At 41.5% G+C, this 22,316-nt stretch overlaps 1 protein-coding gene across 6 annotated transcripts in view; it reads right to left on the minus strand.

Moving 5' to 3' along the window:
• Positions 1-22,316, minus strand: part of DLGAP2 (DLG associated protein 2) — a 501,744-nt gene that overhangs the window by 413,583 nt on the left and 65,845 nt on the right. For 4 of the 6 annotated variants that reach the window (XM_075414729.1, XM_075414734.1, XM_075414748.1 and 1 more), the window contains exon 2: positions 4,327-4,381. In XM_075414729.1, coding sequence (XP_075270844.1) covers positions 4,327-4,381 — 55 coding nt within the window. Of the gene's footprint in view, positions 1-4,326; positions 4,382-22,316 lie in introns of those variants that run through there. The other 2 variants (XM_075414740.1, XM_075414736.1) reach the window with 2 other exon arrangements.

Consider the following 22,316-nt stretch of genomic DNA (forward strand, 5'->3'; position numbering starts at 1 on the left):
AGGATAGTACAGAAGCTCTTTGTGCAATTTCCTTGCATGACAGGAAACTAATAATTGTGTATAAAGAGCACAACAGCGGCAGAGAAAGCACACAGTTATCAGCATCTCTGCAGTGCCAGAATGTCCATTTAACAGCTGCAGCAATGGTAAAAATCGCACAAAGCGCCTTCTCTTAATGAGTCCCATTGATAACTCACATTTTACTGCACCAAGTATAGTTGTGCTCACCTTGAGGATCATTCACTGTGCTAGATCACGATACAGGGAGCTCTGGGGTAAACAAAAATCAAACTCAAAATAATTCAGTTATCTGGTCTAAGACTACTTAAACATAGCATACACAAAAGCATAAGCTTTCAGATATATTTCCTCTTTTTCTTTGTGTGAAAGTATCTGTAATTAAACAACCCACATGTACCGCCTGAAGAGCTCTATTTCAAGAAAGACTGGAAACAAAAATAAATCTTTAAAATACATAAATTTAAATAAAAAGCAACCCACATCAGGGAACATTGACTTCTCTCTTCCAAAGCTGCATTCTTACCCATCAAATTTTCCCTTTTTTTCAGGAATTCCACAACTTCTTATGCTTAACAGCTATCTTCATTTCAAGGGTAGAAAGGGAGTTTACTGCTCATACTGTGTGAGCAGCTCTCTAAACCATTATCATAATTAAGATGATAATAGGGGGGAAGGGAAGCGAGAAGGACAGCCTTAGCATCTGTCTAAGGTTTACAGAAGGGACCGTGCAGTAACAAGGAGGGACTTCTGACTTGACTGAAGAATTCCCATTGGCAGGGGATGGATCATTGCTGGGGGATATTCATAAACAGAATTAGAGCTGGCTGTACAGGTCTGCAAAGGGTAGTGGATGTCCATCAAAAGGGGTGGGTTATTTCTCCCAGCTGGAGCTGGAGAGAGAGAGAGAGGGTTATAATTCAAGAAAATGAGCAAGCTGCTCCCCATCAGGTCATTAGTACCTTCACACTGTTTCCCCTTATGATCTTGTTAGTAACACCTGTACAGAGGATGTAAGTGCTTTTCTTCCAATTAACTTTATAACTGCTAATACATCCCAGTTGTTGCTGGCTGGTTAAGTTATGGGAGATGCAAAGAAACTGAGAAGGGACATCAATACAGCTCTTCTAGCATGCTTATGGCATATGAGTACGAAGTGCGGAATAAAGTTGTCTAGTCTAGAATACTTTGCTTCTTGAGGCACAAGGTATGTGACAAATACAGGTTCTGGATACTAGTTAACATGATAATGAACATGCACTATACTAGTGCATGCTCTATGAACTTCCAGTTTAGTAATGAAAATATATTTATGATTAATGGAAAGCTGCAAATAAATTAACACTTAAGAAATGAAACATCACTGTCTATTAGAAAAGCTTAATGCAAGCAACCAACTAGCAGCATTCGGTGTTGTATTTAGAGACTGAGATTTTGTAAATGTTTTACATGTTTGAAAAATGAATCATTCTTTAACCTTTGAAACATCTCATCTTGTTAAATATGTGTCTTCTTCCAAAACTGCATTGCTGTGGAACAGCTGAATTACTTTTTTTATCCACCCCTTTGAAAGACTCTGCAGGAGATGTTTTTATAGCCAAGTTATAAACACTGAGAATAAAAGTTCACGGTAGAAGTACTAATGCACCGTCACCAGGGGAAGGTGATCATCGCTCCCGTGCACCTTTCATTCCACGCATAGCTCTCGTCTCCAGTTTACAAATACAGAATGCCAGTACTGACAGGGTAAGTACTGCACCTTCAAACTCACAGACTGTAGGAAGGGACAGAGCAACACGCAGTTTTCTAGGGTACAGGCAGTCCGGGGCCATGCTACTTTCAAGGCCAATTGCATGTATTCCCTGAGAACAGAGGTCAGGCTAGGTCTGATGGGCAGGTGGGGCAAAAGATGGCCTGGCAGCACTGGCCCCATCGCTCCCAAGGGCTCGTTTCTTTCTCCGGGGTGCAGCTCCTGTGCTAGCAGCGCGGAAGAGGCTGGCTGTGGGGCCACTCTTGAACGAGAAGCTCGAGACCCCCAAGCTGGCTGCTCCTGAACTGTTGAACGGATATAACCAAGTGGGGAAACCACTACTGCATCTCTCCTTTTCACCCCTCCCTACTCCCTGCAGCATCTGTGTTGTCCCCTAATGGTTTTGGAGGTGTCATTTTATGCTTCTTCTCCCATCCTTCCCTAGTCCATCTGTCTTTATCCTTCTCTCCTTTTTATGAGGAACAACACCTAAGTCTGCACATATTGCTAAATTCCTCCAAACGTCAGCAGCTGAACACAGACACAGACCTACAGCTTGCAATCAGGCCATTTCTCTGGGCTCACTTGCTAAGAATGGAGCTGGGCAAGATTATATACGATGTATACATTCGATTGCAAATAGCATTTTCCACATTTACACAAATTCAATGAATGTCTTCTTCTTAGTTTGGACTAGTTGATTCAGACATAATCAAACAAGAAAATGGCTTGCGTATCTCTAATAGACTCAATGAATCAAACTCAAAAATTCAGTTGTTCATTTCCTCCAGAAAGGAGATGAAAAATCTTCCACGTCCTGTCTGAACTCTTCTTCTCCTTCTCTCTGCCAAGTATTTAAACACTATAAATGGGGGAAATGGGGAAAATGGAACACAGACATCATTTACTTTGCACCTGCTGGCAATTCCAAACTATATAATAGGTAAGCATAAAAATACTTACTGCAGCAGTCACACAGAAGCAATAGAAGTTACAGCTCTTTTCATACCTAAATGTTCTTGAGTTCTGTAATGTTTGTTATATACCAAAACCTGATATGTTTCCTCTTCAAAGAGCTTAGTTCAAAATTTTCAGAATCAAATTTTACATTAGCAAGGTTCTCCCTTTTCTTATGTACAAATGAAGGCACTTCTGAAGGTCACTGGGACTGTAGATAAATTGTTTTCTTGATACTGATTATGAAAGCATATTTCATCCTCTTTAGATAAATGGCCACAGTCTTACTACCCAACTCCACGCCATCACTTCATGTAACACTGACTTTGATATCCTGTTGGTACACTTCTGTACAAGTCAAGAAGAGTTTGGTCATCAAAGCAATATGGATCAGATTCTTATATTACAAATAAAAGAAAAAAAATAATCGGCACAGGATATTAGCACAAACTGGGTGGAGGTCATTAGACCATGATTTCTTAGTCCAGTTTTCAGGAATGCTTAAAATAAATATGAAGACAAAAGAGTGTCTGCAATCTGTTCACGAATTATAAACTTCCAAATTCTTGCCAGAAAAGGTATATTATTAACTGTCTTCCTATAATGTACTTCTCCCAAGTTCATCGATGAAAATGGAAATGAGATTTTATATTTCTTTTGAGCAGTTGCAGTAACCACAAGTCCCACTACAGTTCAACACAGTTGTGAAGTTCTCTATGCAATTACCCTTAGTGCAAACTGTGCCTAAAATGCAAGTAATAGCAAGCCAAGGAACGAACCAGTTTATTTTAATGGTAGCTACTGGGCGAAGGTGGAGTGAAGCCTTAAGAGTTGCAAGCAATCACATATGTTCTGTTAAGAAGATATCAAAAATCAGCTATATTTTTCTTTCTACTTCTCTGAAATTAGTCTGTTAAATCAAACTCACAATGGTATATGCAGTCTCTTTCACCCAATTTATAAAACTCTCAAAACGATTTTAAAACTTATTTTAAAAGCAATTCTTTTTCTTGCAATAAAAGAATGTTAAATTAAGTCATCACTTTCTTCTCATCCATGTTATCTTTCTCATCAACCATTCTGTTCTGGTCACAAACATACTACTTTAAGTCTCCTGCACAACAGCAAGGCATCATTAGTGATACTCCTTCTGTCTACCCCTTTAGTCCACTCCTCTAGTCTCTGAAAAATAAGCATAAAGCAAGCATTTATCTGCAGTCAGAGCTACGCATAAGACTTACTGCTTAGCACCTTTGTGAGTCAACAGGTCCAGACTGTAGACTCCAGTATTAAACCCCTTTTCTTGCTGAAATTACAACTTTTTAATTAACAATAGAGATGCTTCAGAAGTTCATACAAATACCTTTATAGGCGAGACCTGATAGCAGTCTCTACAGCAGTGATAGCTCCAGAAAGTTAACAGAATACACAAAATCTTCAGATGAAAGCAGGTAATTAAAACAAAACATCCAAGTTGTCACTCCCTACAAGAGAACTGCACTGACCGTAAACAGCCAGCAAGACTTCTCTGTATTATCCAATTTGTGTTTGCATTTCTCCAAATCATATTAGAATATTAACTCCTTAAGAAAAAAGTTTACCTGTGTTCCTGTCAGGTAGAATACAGCAATGCTTCTGCAGTATGCCAGGCAGGACCTGTTGCAACAAAGAAACAGATGTTAACGTACATACGTATTTTAACAGCATATGAAGAAGAGCCGATGACTGCTGGAGTGAACATCTGATCAAGCTTTGTGGTCTCATAGTGCACCCAAATTAGCTACCATGCAATGCAAATGTGAACCCTGCTCATTAGGAGCTGCACACGGAGATTAATATTACAAGATTAGCTGCTGACTACCTGCCTGTAAAGCTAGTTTCACCCTCTCCCATAGACTACAATATTAAAAAGCTGAGTAAAAGGGCATAAGACCGTAATTAGTCGTGCTCAGCTTAGAAAGACAACATGTTATCAGTCAATGATGCTGCTGTTCCTGATTTTGCACACGTGGCCCTGGGGCTATGAGATCTCGCTTTCCATAAATCACCCTGGACAACATTCCAAAGCACAGCATTTCCCTCCTCGTGTACCCAATTCCAGCAGACAACACGAAACCCCAAAAGCTTGAGAAACTCCAGGGAACGGGGACAGAAAAGATCTGGAGCCGGTGGTTCACCGCGTCCACCACACTGAGATGCCGCTGGCAGCCAGCGAGAAATACTCAGAAGCCTCCCACCACCACTGGCCCTTCCTTGCAGGCTCACCCTTCTTCCCAGATTTACGCACTGAAGTCACCTGTTTTGGCACAGACAACCAGCTTTGGTGCTCCTACCAGCAGCAACCTGTACTTGAAGCACTCAAGATCTTATTTTAATCTGAGTTTAAATCTACAGCTAACACCTTGCACAATGCTATCAGCATCTGTAAAACTACCTTAAAGTTTAATGGCTTTTCCTTGCTATTTCTGAGAGAAAGCCAATTAAAAACCATGCTCTGAGATGGCCTCTCTAAATTTTCCCTTGGGAGTCAACGTGCACCCTTTAAAGTCTGAAGTTCAAAAAAACCCCACCAGTTAGTTTCTACAGAGAGGAAGCCAGCGTAACCACTGTCTGCAAATGCTGGGTGTCTAACCACTAGAAAGATCCCAAGCCCCAGCACAGGTTGCATTAAGTTTTTGAAATTCTGGAATGAAAATACTTTAGGGGACTAGAGATATTTGTATTTTTCACAAAGACTGCTATTGCTTTTTGGCCAAGGTTTATAGCTAGGGATGAGACGGCTAAGAGTCAGACACGAACTGCCCATGCTGCAGCACCGTACGTCCCCATCCCTCCCTGCGGGACTTTTCCAATACAGGCTCCAGTAACCCCAGGGGGATGAACACCTCGGCTTGCGTGTCCTCCAGCACAACAAATTAAACTCTTAAGAAACTTGCTGCGCCATGCTTCTCCCTCAATGCACGCATGCAGAGGCAGGGCCATTGCAAAACCGTGCTTTCATTGCCATTATAAGCTGAAAAGTCAGTCTGCGGTCAGAAAGTTGCCCTAGACAAAAAGCAATGGGTAGAACTGCCAGGGATAAGAATAGCCTCCCCCCTCAACTCCTCTAAACTCTACTGAAGGGAAAGCATTTAAATGCAAGCTCTTACAAAAAAACCCATCAGTTCTGCTGGCGTAATTATAAAGTTAAGCCTGTGGATAAAAGGGACAACAAAGTGGGTTTCAGCGGCAGATGTTAGGCACAGGGTAATCAAGTCAGATCCCCAGAAATACACCCCAGCAGATTCCCCCAGCAGCTTATCAAGGAACTGCTTTGTTGCAAATAAAATTTATGCTCAAATTTGGGGCTTTATTGCATTACTGTACTTGCCTCTTGTAAACGCGTTTGACTTGCTAAGTAGCTTATTTTTCTCAAATTCCTTCTAGCTCACTCTTTCGCACGTACATGACATGCACACAGACTGTTGTCCCGGTGTAGGTCTGTAACTGCTGGTGCTTCCAGAAGCTGCCAGACCTGTGCTTCCTTCCCTAGACACCATAAAGGACCTCACAGGTCACCCACGGCCACTCTTGAAAGTCCATAAAATTTGAGGGAAGCAGGAAAATGTATGTTAGGTTCCCAGCCACCCCTCTCCAAGATGTGCGTTGGTCTTTTAGATCACCCTGCTGCAACCCCGTTTAAGCAGCTCCCACCACCCTGAAGACAAGGTACTCGACATGACGGCCCTCCGCCTACAGAAACACCCTCCCCGGGAGGCAGACCAAGGCAAGGCACGCGTGTGGACATCTCGTACTTCCACGTTCCTGCATGCTCAGCCATACCAGCTAAGAACCGTCCTTTCTCATCTCTTTCGGTTGACGCAAGGCCTTTCGATAAGTAAATGGCTTCCTTGAGCAGAAATCCTTCTCCCTTGAAGCAGTCTCCAAACTGGGTGGTTCGCCTCAGGGAGGGCTATTTGTAGGAAGAGAGTGGGACTTGCACCAAAGTATCAGCTTGCCTTACCCCGATTCACAGGCAGCTGGCAGCTGGTATTTTGAGAAGAATCAACAGCACGAATAACAAACTTCTGAAAACCGCACTCATCATTCTACACTGTTTCTTAAATTTTAAAATTAAAAAATCCAATAATTCTTAGGAGTACAACGACATACGTACAAACTATAGCATTTTCCTTGTGGCCACAGAGATAAATAACAGCACAGTCTTATAGGCACTGAAAGCATAAAAATTAGAAGCAGAGAACAAAGAAATCCTAAAATGAACAGAGACAGTTTTTCAAAGCAGTGTAACACAAAGACTGAATTTAAAAAAAAACAGTCTTACTCAGACATAAAGTAACATTTAGTTCCTAGTGAATCTGTCACATTTTCTTCCCCACATTCACGAACCATGGAGCAGCATTATGAATTTATTACGAACAACCAGTTAATCAAATTAAGACTGAAATTAAAAGAAGAGACAGAAAAAGCGGGTCTGGAGTAGCAAGACAATTTCAGTGGGGGGAAAAAAAAGCTCTAGAACATAATCTTTGCCTCCTGGTAGACTGGATATAGATAAGAGAATAGTCATACTGAAAAGCACAAGCTAGAAAAACATTTATTTGTGCCTTCCCTTTGCTCTCGAGTATGAAGCAGGCGAACAGCATGGCAGAGGCTAAAACAATGTTTCCTTCTCCCCAGCCCTTTAACATGTTTACCCTGAACAAAGCCAGTTTCTGGCTGGTAGGAGGTTTGATATCAGCCTCCCACTTACTTATCTACAGTATACAGATTTTTACACTGAACCCATCTCCATGGTATCCAAGAGCCTCTTCACACTGCTCTCCTCCCACTTTCTCTCCACTCCGTTTCTCTCCTCCCTAGGGAAAATGACAGGAGGATTCCTCAGCACAACTGTCACCTGCCCCTCTGCATGTCTCTCCTGTCCCCTGCTGCTTTCCTTTCATTCATTTGCATGCTGTAATCCCCAGTTTATTCCTTAAAATGCCTTACATCTCAGATTTTTCTGTAATTTCATAGATAATCCCTAGATTAAATTTTTTCTCTTTTTTTTTGTGATTTGAAACTTTATGTACACAGGGAATCTGGGTGACAATCTTCACCCAAATCAGACCTGGAGTGATTTCTGCTGTAGAAATCAAAACATGGGAGCAACTGGAGGGATTCACAGGTAGGGGAAAAAACCACAGAGAGAACAGAATATTGTTTTAGAACATTCTCTTTTTCCTCAGTAAAGGAGAAATGGATTTCAATTATATTAAACTGATGATTTAACCTTCAGTTATTTTATAAGCTCTCAGCTGGGAGCTAAGGCATTGCAATACTAAATTAAAACTGGACGCATAGATGCAGAAACAGAATAAATAATACAGCAGGTGGTATGTCCTTAACATTAAGGTGCTTCCCTAGCAGTAGCCAAATTAGCTCTGGTCTGCAGTACTCAGTTAGGCGGTCACGTGTAGGCAGGAACGCAGTCTTTGCCCACAGTGCCAAGCCAAAAGCTTCCTCAAATTCAGTGAAAATTCTAATTGATGTTGGTGGATATTGATCAGGACCTACTTACATTTGTCATCACTACAGTTTGCTGTGCTTAGAGATATATAAATATATAGCTGCCATAAGTAGTGATCCAATTTTTAGTTGTAGCTATATGTAATATAGGCATGCAGAAAGCTTCTCGGAGCAGCACAGGATAGTCACATAGCTGCTTACAATTTCATAAAGCTCATAGTTTTTGTATGTCTGCTTGGAAACTTTCCTTCATTTCATAAAAATAAAACATCTGAGTCCTCTGAGTTTTCAGCATGCAATGCTTGTTTAGAGTGGTTCAACAAGAACTAGAATCAATTCCTACAAAATAATTTTAAGTTTGGAAAGTACTAACCTGTAACACAATTTAAAAAAAAAAAAAACTTACAGAGAAGTGGAAACGTGAAGCAAAATAATTCTAGTATGGAAAAATGCCTCCATGAAATGGGTATCTACTCACTTCAAAGGATCTGCTGCACGAAGATGTTCCGGCCTCTCCATGGCACTGGATGATAAAGATATCCTGCTTTCTACTCCACTTGTAACTGGACTGCTAAGATGGCCAGAGAAAAGTGAGACGGATACCTGTTTTCCCTTGTCCATTTGCATTTTTTTCTGCTGAAAAGTAAGTCAACTGAAAATGTTTCACGGGTCCAAAACTACAGAACACCCGACTCCGGAGTTCAAGTCCTATATAGGTGAAATTCAAAGCAGAAGTTAACAAGGCTTTATACTGTGGTTTGTAACTTGCCAGAAGTAAGGACCCTCAACTGGAATTTCAGGCCCCAAGTTGAGATACAATATTCATCTCTGCTTTCTACATCCTAGAAATACAGCAGTCCCGAAGACTGAAAAGTCAGAATATACCCTTTCGGCCATGCCGGGCACAAAGGCCATGTTTGTGGAAGTCCACTTCCAAGGACTGCCTCTGAGATCCTCCTAACCTCCCTCCCCCAGAAAATTAGTACAATTAGCATGTGAACTATTTCAATTGCAAGAATATGGTAATAGCAGAAGAAAATGTGTCAAAAATATAGTGGGCAAATACACATCGATTTATAAAATTTTAGAGAAAACATATTCCAGAATTTGAGTTTTACTTATGCATTGATGGTTACAAAGAAATGGTCCTTGGGTGGAGTCATCCCATAAAGCGCGCCCTGCATCTTCTGTAGACACAGTACATTACTGGGGAGAAGACAGGTTAGATATTCTGGTGTGATCCAGCCAGTGAGTTCCTATCTTTTTGTCTTCCAAATGTTCTGTCACTGCTTTTGAAAAGGTAGGCACATCCTAGACCTTGCTATCTCCACTGCCCTGTGCTAAACATTGCTGCTTTCCCACCATCTGCACAGATCTTGTGGAAGGAATTTTAATCGTTTTCACTCTAAGGATCATATTCATTCTACCACTGCATTTGCTTTCCCTTATATTTGTCTCCGGGCTTTTGTTTTAGGCAAGGTTTCTTTGTCAGCTACTACAGAGATGTTTTGAGATGATGCTTGTAACAGTTAGCTCTTAAAAACATTGGAAATACTGCACTCGCATTTCTCTGAACGTCTTGTGTTTCTCCCTGGCATTACAGGGACATGTTGTATTTTGGGTTTCCTTTATTTGTTAGGTATCCTTCTCTTTTGGACTTCACACCTGGGGAATTTAGATGTCTCTATCCCAGTGACACTGTTAAGAGGGGGAAGTCCCGCTGCTCTGGAACCAAGTCCCTGCTCCTTGTTGAGCAGAAAGGAAGCATTCAGGATTTGGCCGTTCATAGCAGCCAGCTCTCTAACAAGTCCATAAAAGTGTCTGCCTTCAGACAGGGCGTGAAAAGTAGGCAAGGTTTCCTGCTCACAAGCTGTTGCATGATACAAACCATCATAAATCCAAGGTTTATCATTATAGCATTGCCATATTTCTTCTTTCAGAGCAGACAGGTTCGTGCAACCAGGTGCTGAAATGTTACATGAAGCTACTGCCTTCAGCTTGCCAACACTGTGCAGCTGGGTCAACATACAAGAAGCTAAATCTGAACTTCACTCTCACTGGCATAAATATACTTGGTTATGCTCTTTAAGGGGTGTCTAGGGAGTGTATCAACAACTATCTGTTATCATTTCAGTTCCTGTGAGTCCTCAGAAGCAACCTAAGATTACCAGTGGGTCTCTTTTGTGTCTCACTTGAAGCTGTTATTGACGCAACCCACACCAGCGTCAGCAACAGTTCCAAGTTATGCATGAAATCAGTCCGTGAAATATCTGGCTCTGGAGGAAGAGAGCAGTGGGACGAGAGGGACTTGCCCTCCCAGGGCTTACCCAAACCCGCACGTGTTCCCTGCCAGAGCAACGCAGACCCAGCTCATAACGCCAGAGCTAGCGCAAACGGAAAATACTGACTCATTTTTGTGTGTGTGTGTGCTGCTGAAAACAGTAGAGAATTTGCAAGACCTTTCAATCATTCCCTGCTAGCTGTCATCTCCTCTGCCCTCCCAAGGAAACAACCTCTCACCGCCGCTCCTGCTGAGCTGCCCCCCGCTGCAAAGGCAGCCTGTGCCAGAATGCCTCCCACCCGTGGCGGCACGAGGAAGAAGCCTGCCGTGTCGGTTTATTGCGTTGTGTTCTGGTGAGGTGGCCCAGGCTCGTCCAATTATGCTTCTTCAAGATTTTTACTAGATTGCTGTTGTCCAGTATCCAGTTTCACATACACACCAGTGAACCTTCATGTTAGTTTAATGTCAAACGAGAACTTGCTAATGATTCATCTGCTTTGTGGGGATTTTAGTAAAAGTATTTTCTTCTCTTATCATCCTCTACCTTAGTCCACCATTCCCAATTAGATATCAGAAACATAAATAAAACATGAAGATTTTGTTGAAAGGACAAGTTACACTGAAAAAAGATAAATCATATTTACTATATATCAAATACTTTAATATTGTATCAATGTATTCATCATAGCATATCAAATCACATTTAAATATGTATATTGTTTCTTTTCTTTTTGAACAAAAGGAGATGTTGGGTTACGGGAGATAAATTGCAGAAATGTTCTGAAAACATTGCAATGCACATACTAATATGTGTTCTTTTAGACTGTATTACATCTCAAAAAATGGAAATTTTCTAAAACCCTTTCCATGATTAAAAGAAGCACTGACACCAACAACAGAAGCAATGTTTCTTTAGCAGAGTTTTCAAGTAAAAGTGACAGACGCTCCCGTAATGAAGAACTCACCGACTCCATAATCCATTTTGTATATCTGAAGCAAAACTAAATAAGGGAAAGCAACCCTGGAAGAAAAGGTAGATTGTTGTAGGGACCCCGAATAGCACAGCTCAGCTCCATGCACTGTCTTTGGCTTCATTACTTCTTTAATCCAAGCCACCACGCCAAGTTAAGCTGCAACACAGGTTTGATCATTTTTTTTTTGATGGCCCAGGAAAGAAAACATGATTTTCACTATGACACATTTCAGAGTCATGTTAATGTGAATCTGCATTAGCATGAACTAATTGTAATTGTCCTATGATTAACAAGTACTTATATACACGAATCTTTTAAAAGGTATCATCTAAAGTCTAATCCCTCTGCACAGCTTTCATAAGAATATAATATGCAGACTAAATAGAGTAATCAGGCAAGCTGTGGGGAAAAAAATCTACGTACTCTGAAAGTTAGCAGGGCATCTGGCTCTGAAGTGATCCAAAATAATACCCAAAGACAGTCTTTTCCTTATTTAATAGCACAGCAAAATAAGTGGTGGTACCTGCAACAGACACAAATCCTGTTTCTTTCTGACTTCCTCTTCAGTATTTAGACACTTTGAGAACAATACATCAGCAACAACAAAAACTCCTTTCCATCTTTCACTTTTCAGAAGTTTACACTCCTTACTGACAGAACAAGACATTGCTACAGTGATCCATATATTTGTGACGTCGAGGTCCAATTACTGTAACTGGCTGCACTTACAAGAGAATCCACAAATTATTTAAGATGCCTGACACTAAACACAGCATGATAAATACAGGTCTGTTGGGAACACTTCAGTTGGTTGTTCAAATAATTGCACCATTGCACCGTTGTCCAAAACCAGGCTTTCAAAAATCTGGACCACGCAATGTCAAAGTTCACTGAACCTGAGAGATGATGATGCCCTCCAAGTGCTTTGAATCTGAGAGATGATGATGTTGCCCCTCTCAGGGTAATATTGCTGGGAGGAAGAGACCAAGACTTTTCATTTCATTCTGTAATTTCTTTTTCCAAATGAATAGGAGGATAAACTTCATAAGGAAACCAATTGTACTTTCAACTTTCTTTCAGATGAAGTTTTCCTAACCAGCTCATCAGATGTACAGTAATTGCACTACACATAAAGCAACCAACATAAACAGATTCACTTGGTCCTGCAGTTGGACCTGAGAAACAGGCTATGGTGTAAATCAGAAATCACAAACATTTCTGCCAGTTACCACTGTGAGTAGCAGTAGCCCCTCCTGCCTAACAGCAACACCTAGATGCAAGACAGCCTGTCTCTGGTGTGGGTCGTGGGGCAGAAATATCTGCAGCAGACCGCTAATGCTGCAAAGGTCAGTCACAATTCTCCACAGAGACTCTTCAGCGGCAAGAGCCCAAGCCTCACCCTGTGCTGAAGGAGGGGTGGCCAGAGACTACCCTCGAAGCGCGGGCTGACAAAAGCCCCCACAGTGGTGGAGGGCGGCAGCTAGTGATTTCCAGGGGCTGGAAGGTGACTGAGCCTCGCCCACAGGTCACAAAAAGGAAGCAATGGGTAATAGCGGTTGGATATTCCCTCCTTTGGGGACAGACACTTCTCTGCTGACCAGACCAGCTGTCTCAGGAGTTTGGTGCTTGTTCAGAGCCCAGTTCCTACCTGTTCTACAGCAACTGCAGAGGTTCCTCCAGCCCCTGTGATGCACCCCTGGGCTGCACATCCAGGAGGATCGAGGAAGAGAATGCAGGCTAACTGGATATAGACAGTCCATGGGACTGGGTGGAATGTCTCCAAGTGGTCCAAGGGTGATGACTGTGTGTCATTTTTGGAAGGTTCTCACCTTCTCAGTGAAGGAGGTAGGGGGATCCTGAGAGAGAGAAGAGAAGGCTAAAGAATCGCACTGAAAGCACTACGGAGAAGACAGAGCCAGACTCTCCTCATAGGTGCATGGTGAAGGGACACAAGGCAGCAATTTCAAGTTGCAGCCAGGGAAATTCTGACTGGACATCAAGAAAAAAAAATTCCAGATATTTTGGTTTTTGAGGAATCTCCGTCCTTGAATATCCTTGAACTCAGATGGATAAAGCCCTGAGAAACCTGCTCTAAATTCGAAAGTAGCCCTGCACTGAGCAGAGGGGTGGGCTTGATGACCTCTAGAAGTCTCTTCCATCCTAAATTATTCCACCATTGTAATAGATTTAATGTACTAGTACAGTCAAATGTCACACTAAAATACAAGATTAAAAAGCAACAGTTCCTCCATCTCCCTTCAAATATATTTATAATTGACATATGTAATTTCTATTTTTACTAATGAATCTTAAATTTGAATAATGAGACATTTACATCCACCTGCAAAAACCAAAAGCCTTATAGAAGCAACACAGCCTTAGGAGCCAGCTGAAGACAGCTATTCCCTCAGAAGTTACTAAGTAGTTACCCCAGGGCTGCAATTGTTTAATTAATTGAAGAGTAAGGCGTGGAGAGTGACTTGGTGCCAGGACTTGTTTATGAAAAGAAATCTTTGACTGAGTTGTTATGATTTATTTATCTTTAAGCATCTGATTGTGTTTTGAGCAAATAAAAATTCTAGAGCTTGCTGTATATATTGGAGCAGAAGAAACATCTTCATTTTCATTCTCTAAAATACAAAACATGATAATAATAGTTCCTTTTTTTCCCCCTGCACTAATCTATTCAGTATGTACGTGCCTTGCAATGTCTAGACTGCAATGTCTCCTAGTTGGAGCTTATGGTACTACAGTGGTAGGGATACATGATACGGTTGCATGCGTGAAAGCAGTCCTCCCAGGGAAAAAGGATGCTCTGGTATTATTCTCATTACTGCGCTACCGCGAGGGGCCCCACTGAAATGCTGCAGATAAAAGTGAGGACAGAGCAAGGCTACAGCACATCACAGCAAATGTTTCCAGGCTAGGGAGTTTTAAGCCCTTTAGCAGATAGGTCCTGTCTCCCTCCCTGCACTCGTCGCTCGCCCGAGCCAGCTGACAGGCTGTCAGCACGCACGCACGCACACGCACTGCAGGTACCGCTGCCGCCGTCCCTGCCACAGAGATTTCTCATCTTCTTGGTTATTTCTCCCGAGTAGAAGCCATAGTCCTCCTCATGGGTCAGCGTGGGCCCTACCTGCCAAGCGGCTCTTTCGGCAGGGCTCCGGGCTGAACCCCCACCAGGCAGAGCTGGCGGGGGCTGCGATAGCCTGCAGCAGACCTGTACGGGGGGAAAAACCCTCCTGGCCCAGGAGAGCGAGCACATTAAACACAGTGCTGGATGTGCCGGGCCATCGGGGAGAGGGGTGGACCTGGTGGCTCCAACCCGCACCGTGCCCAGGCGCCTCACTGGGCAGCGCGGACCCGTCAAAGGTTTTGTTAGAGGAGAGGTGAGATGTCTCCGCGCCTCCGCCTCGCCCACACGCTGCTGAACAAAGCCAGCCGCGGCTCGCTCCCTCAGGTTTTAGTCCGGGACAATGTTGTGGAATATGTTTTTATTGTGGCTTTTCACAACAAGTCTTTTTAATGCACGGTGTCAATAAATTATGTGATTCAAAAGGACAGATTATTCAGATAATAATAATAATATATACAAGGAAAATGCCAGGGAATCCCAAGTGTTATTTCTCCTTGCTGCTCTGGAATTGTATTTAAGATTTACATGTGAAGCACACAGATCTTAAAGATCTTTATACCTGTATTTGCACTGCAGAAGCAAATCCATTAAACACGTAAAATAGAGTAATAGTCCTCTCCTGCACCTTTGTTAGAAGGAAACTAATCTTCATTAAAAATTAAAGTTTATGGGTTTGTACCAGGACTTGGCAACAAAACTCTCCCAATGGCCTGCTTTATTCTATCATGTAGGAGTCACGGATATACAAAGAAATTCAGTTAAAAAACTATGAGTAAGGTGAGAGAGAATGTTTTAAGTACAAAAGTTACCATAACATTAAAAAAAAAAAAAAGGAAACATCTGAACTGTTCACCTGCATTTATGGTCCTGGTATCATAGATCTTTCCCACTGTGAATCAAAGAAGAACTCAGGTACCAGAAGGGGTGATCATGACATGAACTAGCAAGGAAGTGACCTAATATTTTATAATTTATTGGCAGCTGAACTATGACATATGGTTGTTTTTAGAAGCTATTTGCTATATCAAATTTCAAGCTTATTAATAGCTAAGAAATAGAAGTCACCTAAGTGGGGGAAACTGAAGTCCCCACTGTACTAGGACCAGAGTCTACCTGTTAAAACTATCTGGTATTGCACTTCAGAGGTAGCTTTTATACGTTTGTCACTTTGCAGAAGTTGAGACTCTAGACACAGTAGCACTCTCTGTCCTTGATGGGACAACTGCAGAGATGAATCAGATGTCTGCAATTTCATCTAGCCACTTCCCCTGGCCAGGTGAAAGATGCCCTGAAACCTGGGACCCAGGCACATTTTTTCCAACAGCTGCTTTGTTGTTCCACGTAAGTCAAGTCCATTTTGTCATATTGTGGCTTGACACACAAACTGAAGTAGCAGCACGCTACAGAATTCATGCGTACACAGAACTGGGACATTTCACTCCTGATGGACAACTGCAAGTGATGGCAAGAAAAACAGAGAAGGAAGGGTTATTTTTAGGAACACTTATTTCATAGATTTAGGTTACAAAAATCTTTCATGCAAAGAGAACAAACAGAGACGGATGCCTGTGCCTTGTTCATGCCCTTGGCAATGTTTGATAGCACAGGGGGATATAGATTTCAGAACACAAAGCGACTACCCACACCTCCTTCCCCAGCGAGCAGGCATTCTTATGGAAATAATAGCTCTCTCTTAAAGACAGAAATGTGTCTTTATTACCCATGTTTCATTCAATATTGAACAACATGATAGCTTATTGCAAGCCTCAGTCATTTGGGGAGATTTTGCTGAAGGTGGGATAAAACAAGGATAGGTCTCAGTGAGCAGATTATAATTTTTTCAGTTCCAGTTGAACAGTTATGCTTCTGGAGAGGATTTCTGAGGAAGGAGACTATCATCTGTGTTGTTAGTTTTTAAGAATACAAAATGTGAAGAACAGCAGGGCAGTCTGCATCTGTGATCTGATGGTACTACACTGTTAAAACTATATGGCTTCAATAGGTTGCTCTCATCTTTAATCAGCTTAGGGTCCATATACCACTGAATGACCCAAAGAAGCATACACAGAAAGGGTATTTTTGATACCTATAAAGGTGAAAAGACAGATGTAAAAAATGCACAGAGGTGCAGCTAATGCTCCTCCAGTCCTGTGGAAGGAGCCAGGGGGAGCCTGGGGAATCTTCAAGAGTCTTACAAAGCCAGTAGTCATCAAAGCTGTGATACACCCTTGGGGACAGTCTTAAACTGAGCAGTGGAGATGACAGCGCTGCCTTACCTCTTGAGAAACCGGCAACAGAGGCACAACTTCTCTACAATACGGGAGACAGAGCTGTAAGTCAAACATCCGCCCAACAGAGATGCTTGACTCTTCTCTTTTAAAAGGCTGCCATGATCGGTTATCGTGAGCTAACACTCATCTTCTCTGATGAAGGCTTTCTTGATTTTGCACAATTAGCAAAATGTTACTCAGATCACAGAGAGCTCTACAATTTAGTGGTCAGAGGACTCGCTAAAAAAAAAGTCCCCAGTGTTAGAGTATCAGCGTGGGTTGCAGCACTCTCCCAAGAACAAGGAAGACCAAAGGTAGACACCTCACTTGGAATTAGTCAGAGGAGTATTTGGTCCTGTGCCAGCCACATCCCAGGGCAGCATGCTAAGTACTCCCCTAAAATGAAACAATTACCCTTTTCTTCACCTCTATATGTTTTGGGGGTTTTATAAGGTTTGAAGGGGCAATGGGGCTGCACAGAGTTAATTAGTTTTCTGACCTGGACAAATTTTTTACTGCTCCTTTGTGATGCTTCTAAAGCCTTCCTGTGCCATCAGAGAAATAAGTACAAGAACAGGTGGAAGGGCAGGGGAACTTTTTTTTGTTGGTAAATGTTTATGTGGAATGACAGAGCTTTTATGTATGTTCTTTCTTAACTACAAACTAAAATAAATGTAGTTTTAGAGGCTGGTTTTTTCTTGCTATCCAATTGAAAATAGGTTGTTTTCAGCCTGTTTATTTTTAATTCTTCTTTTCATGCTGCTTTCAAGGAAATGTCACGTCCTGAGAACAAAAGGTGAAGTCACGCAATGCTGAACTATATAATCAGTCTGTTGGATAAGCCTAGTCATTAAAGAATGAGCACCTGGCTAGTAGACGAGCTATCTCCATTGACATAAGTTCCTGTTTCAGCATTTTAATTGTTCTCATGGGTCATCCCATCTTCAGACACATCAGCACTGATGTTACCTCATCACTGGTAAACATCAGCAATTTGTTTTTTCCAAGGACTAAACTCTGCCTCTTTAAACCAGAACCTAGAATTGGCAATGAAATTGCCTGAGCCTGTCCCAATTGCGCTGTCCTGATAAAAGACTAAGAAGCTCTGTCACTCACTATTTGCGTTGCTTACTCTAGCCAAAATGATACTAAGAAAGCTACCAACAATGTTGGTTTGATACCAGCCAAGATTACAAAGTGCAAGTAAGTGGCCTGCTTAGTTACACAAATATTCTGAAAAATATTTAAGCAAATCATACTGTGCAATTGAATTGGTTTTGTGACTCCTGGATGCATGACTAGCACTAAAAAACCTTGCTATATTCCTAGATATTAATGAAATAAAATTCTGCAAAATATTGCCCGCTTGAAGTTAATGGGGAGAACACACCTGGGCTCTTCTGACAGTTTAGGAAAGAAATAGTGCAGTATTCCACTGAATTTCAGATTGCTTTAGATCAGCTTTTATTATTCAAACACACAAAAAGCCAAGAAGCGGCTAATTCACAGTTTGGAGTGCTTGGAGTAACCTTTATAAAATAAAGTTGAGTGTTTGTTACAATCAATACAGATAGCACAGAAAACAGTTTGCAATCAAACACTAGGAATCTTTGGATGTTTCAAAATATTGCCCTAGAATCCTAATTTTTTTAAATCCTTTTTCATTTTCCTGTGTTTATTTTATGCTATCTCATGGCAGTAATGGTAATCCATTTTGTTGAACTATCTCATTACAACACCAACAGGAGATATTGTGATTTATGAGCTAGAACAGAAACATTACTGTTATGTGATGTAATGTGGAAATTCATATCAATGCAAGTGTGAAAAAAATAAGTGTTGAATAAAATACACCACTATTTCAGTACCTAGGGGTATTTCCATTTGAGCCAGCTTCAGGAAAGGATGTTCCTTTAAGTATCATACTGATTTTTGTGGCAGGTAAGTAATTACTTCCCATCTTTCAAAGGTGACCTGCTATTTGCTGTCCATATTTTTTCATATCTTAAATAATGAAACCAGCAGGAATGGAAAAATTATGTATATCACGATATAAGTCATTACTTAATTTTTCCACATTGTGTTACTGATGAAAATATGTTTGAAGACCTTCCTCCTATTCCCTTCTACAAAAAAATAATAAATTCCTGTCATAGCCTATTCAAATTTATGGATATGACATGGTCTACTCTTGACCATAAAAAAAGTAGCATGAATGCTGGTCCACTCCACAGTGCTGGATTCCTCACTGACATGTATTGTGCGCTTGTCATCCTTCCTAACAACGAATTTGAACAATTGGAAAAGGGAAACAGACATTTGGCATTCTTTGCTGGAAATCAGACATCTAAAAACATGGAAAACAGAAAGCCTGAGTGTAGTTACAGATTTATCAACAGGCATCAGGGGTGAAACAATGTAATAAGCCTTTGTTTAAGGTATTTGCACAATAATGTCAGCACAGGGTAAGATTCACAAAAATTGACATATAACTGGAAGAAGCATGAAACAGAATAGTATTAATTAGCCTCAGAATATACAGTAAATATTCCAGGGGTCCCTTGTGTTTGCTCTTTGACTCAGCACACAGATGCTCATTACAGTTTAGTATTTTGTTGTGATTAATATCCATTCACAAGTCACTGACTCAAGCCCTGATTCAGCAGTCTGTCCACATTTAATCATACACTTAACTTCAAACTATACGCTGTAGCATTTTGTTGGGTTGCAGCGTAGACGTTGTTACTAGTAAATCTATTATTAAATTAATAAATATTTAAGTTAGTGAATCTAGTAACATTCACCACGTACATGTTTGGGTCACGTCTTCAAAACCAATGTGTATCAGTATTTTGGCTGAAAAATTTAACACACAAGTATGTAATGCAGAAAATCAAGTTGTCCCCATTTGTTGCCATTTCACAGAGACATACAGCTATGATGTGGTCACCAGTACCAATGCAGTTTATACATCTGGCAATCCCTGCACCACACTGTAGGTGCCCGCCTACCTCATGGTGGCCCTGAGTATGGTTTATTACATCTTTGACAATTCTGGAGCCTTTTGCAGAGAAAGAGAAATACCAGACTGGACAACAGAAGATTACAATTAACTGTCTACTGATCAGCTTATGGAATCCATACACAGGGCTTTGAATACTGCTACTTTGAACCCTCCACAAATTTCAATGTGTCTTTGCAGACACAAATTAGGAGAATACACTGCCGATCTCTAATTATCAGTGCCTTATACATATACCTCTCTATATACAGCAGTATTATAAACAGTGATCACCCTTTCATTTAAGGGTACTTTGCTGATAGAAGTAAATGAAAGTTCTGAAAGATTTAGTCAATATTTTTATGTTTTAGTGTCTAAGGGTAAAATTCATCCTTCAGGCACTGCTTTGAGAAAATGATGAGGGTAACACTCGCTAGCAGAAGCAGCCCCATGAGGATGCATTGCAACTCCAGAAGCGTACCGACAGCAACACCACTTCTGCTGACTCAGTTACGCTGGAGCACGTGGGTTTGGAATCAGAGGACAGGCACTGCCGAGGGAGTAAAGGAAAAGAGGAATATACAGTGTATGTTCCCATACATATGTTTATAGCTTTTAGTCCATAAAATGTTAGAAAAACCTAGGGGTATGCATTTTTTCGGAATGCATTTGGGGGGCAGAGGGGGCAGAGTGGTTGTGAAGATTGGTTTATTTATCATTTTTAAACTAATACTGGCTATATTTACTATATTTTTTATTAACTCAGTAGTCTTTCACAGTATCAGTGTATTACTGATGCCATTTGTTACAGTAACTGCTAGGAATAACAACCATTTGTTCTTCTAGTTTACATAGAAAATTTCTCACTTACTATGGTGAAGGATACTACAACAGACTAGTGGTGTTTGTTTCATGGAGGGGTAATCACGTAAATAAGAAGAAAGAGAAGATGTGAATGCACAGCCTAAGATGCCAGAATTTTTCATGCTTTCTTGATGCTTCATAAAAGCATTATCAGTTTGTGTTTTTTTCCAAATATGTAATTAGCTTATACATTTCCACATGCACCTTTACATTCTACATGGTATCCCAGATTTGCTATTCAATAAACCCCAAAAATAGTAGTGTAAATAGACAAAACAGTAACTCCTTAGTCTTCCCACATTTTTTAGCTGATTAGACAGCATTATAGCTTTCACAGCAGCAAATACTATAATTAAGTCTACCAATTTCATTACAACTTCACTGTTTTCACCTGCTCATTCTTCTTCTCCAAAATTATCCTCCTATAGCTGGTTTCATCCATATAGCATCTGGGATCCATGATTATAATTTGGGACTTATAGTGAATGCTGGTTTTAGAAAGTCCATAAAAAACCTGTTCATCCCTGTGAATTGGGTATGCAGGATGAAAGAAAGCAAAGAGGGACTCATGTGCAGCTTTGGAGAGGGTCTGCCTTGGGAAGGCTGTTGTGGTGCCTGCCCCTCGCTACCCACATTTGGCTGCCTACCCAGCCTGGCGGCGATCCCATTCAGTTTACTGAGCTGTCAGAACACAAATCCAGAAATAAACAAAAAAATAAGTATGTTAATTTCTGCTGGTTTAATGAGCTAGATCCTGGCTTTAGACAGAGAGCAGGACCACAGAGCCAGGGATGAGGGGGAGGTGAGACGGAGCAGAACCACAGAATCACAGAATCACAGAATGGTAGGGGTTGTAAGGGACCTCTGTGGGTCATCTAGTCCAACCCCCCCTGTCGAAGCAGGGTCACCTACAGCAGGCTGCACAGGACCTTGTCCAGGCGGGTCTTGAATATCTCCAGAGAAGGAGACTCCACAACCTCCCTGGGCGGCCTGTTCCAGTGCTCCATCACCCTCAGAGGGAAGAAGTTCTTCCTCATGTTCAGAAGGAACTTCCTGTGCTTCAGTTTGTGCCCGTTGCCCCTTGTCCTGTCACTGGACACCACTGAAAAGAGCTTGGCCCCATCCTCCTGACACCCACCCTTGGGATATTTGTAAGCATATATTAGGTCTCCTCGCAGCCTTCTCTTCTTCAGGCTGAACAAGCCCAGCTCCCTCAGCCTCAAACCACCTCATTTTACGTCAGCGGGACCAGCGGCTTGAGAGACATGAGGTCAGTGTTCTCCTCTGACCTCACTCCGAGTTAAACAAGCACCGGTTTCAACAGTAAACCCTTCTGTTAGGTGTTCAAAGTTAGACCGAGTTCTCTAGACAGGACAGCCCAAGAGCTGAAGGGACAACCACCTCGGAGGAAGGGTGAAGGCAATAAGCAGGAAGGGGCAGGCCAGGGCAGGGATGCCCTTGCCTGGCTGAGCTAAGGCATTCGCAACCGTATTTCTTCTCTTGAAAGAAAACTTAAAAGGGCTTAAACTTCAAACATCAAAACTTAACAGCAAA

The sequence above is a fragment of the Opisthocomus hoazin genome, chromosome 2 (genome assembly GCF_030867145.1).
Source record: "Opisthocomus hoazin isolate bOpiHoa1 chromosome 2, bOpiHoa1.hap1, whole genome shotgun sequence".
NCBI lineage: Eukaryota > Metazoa > Chordata > Aves > Opisthocomiformes > Opisthocomidae > Opisthocomus > Opisthocomus hoazin.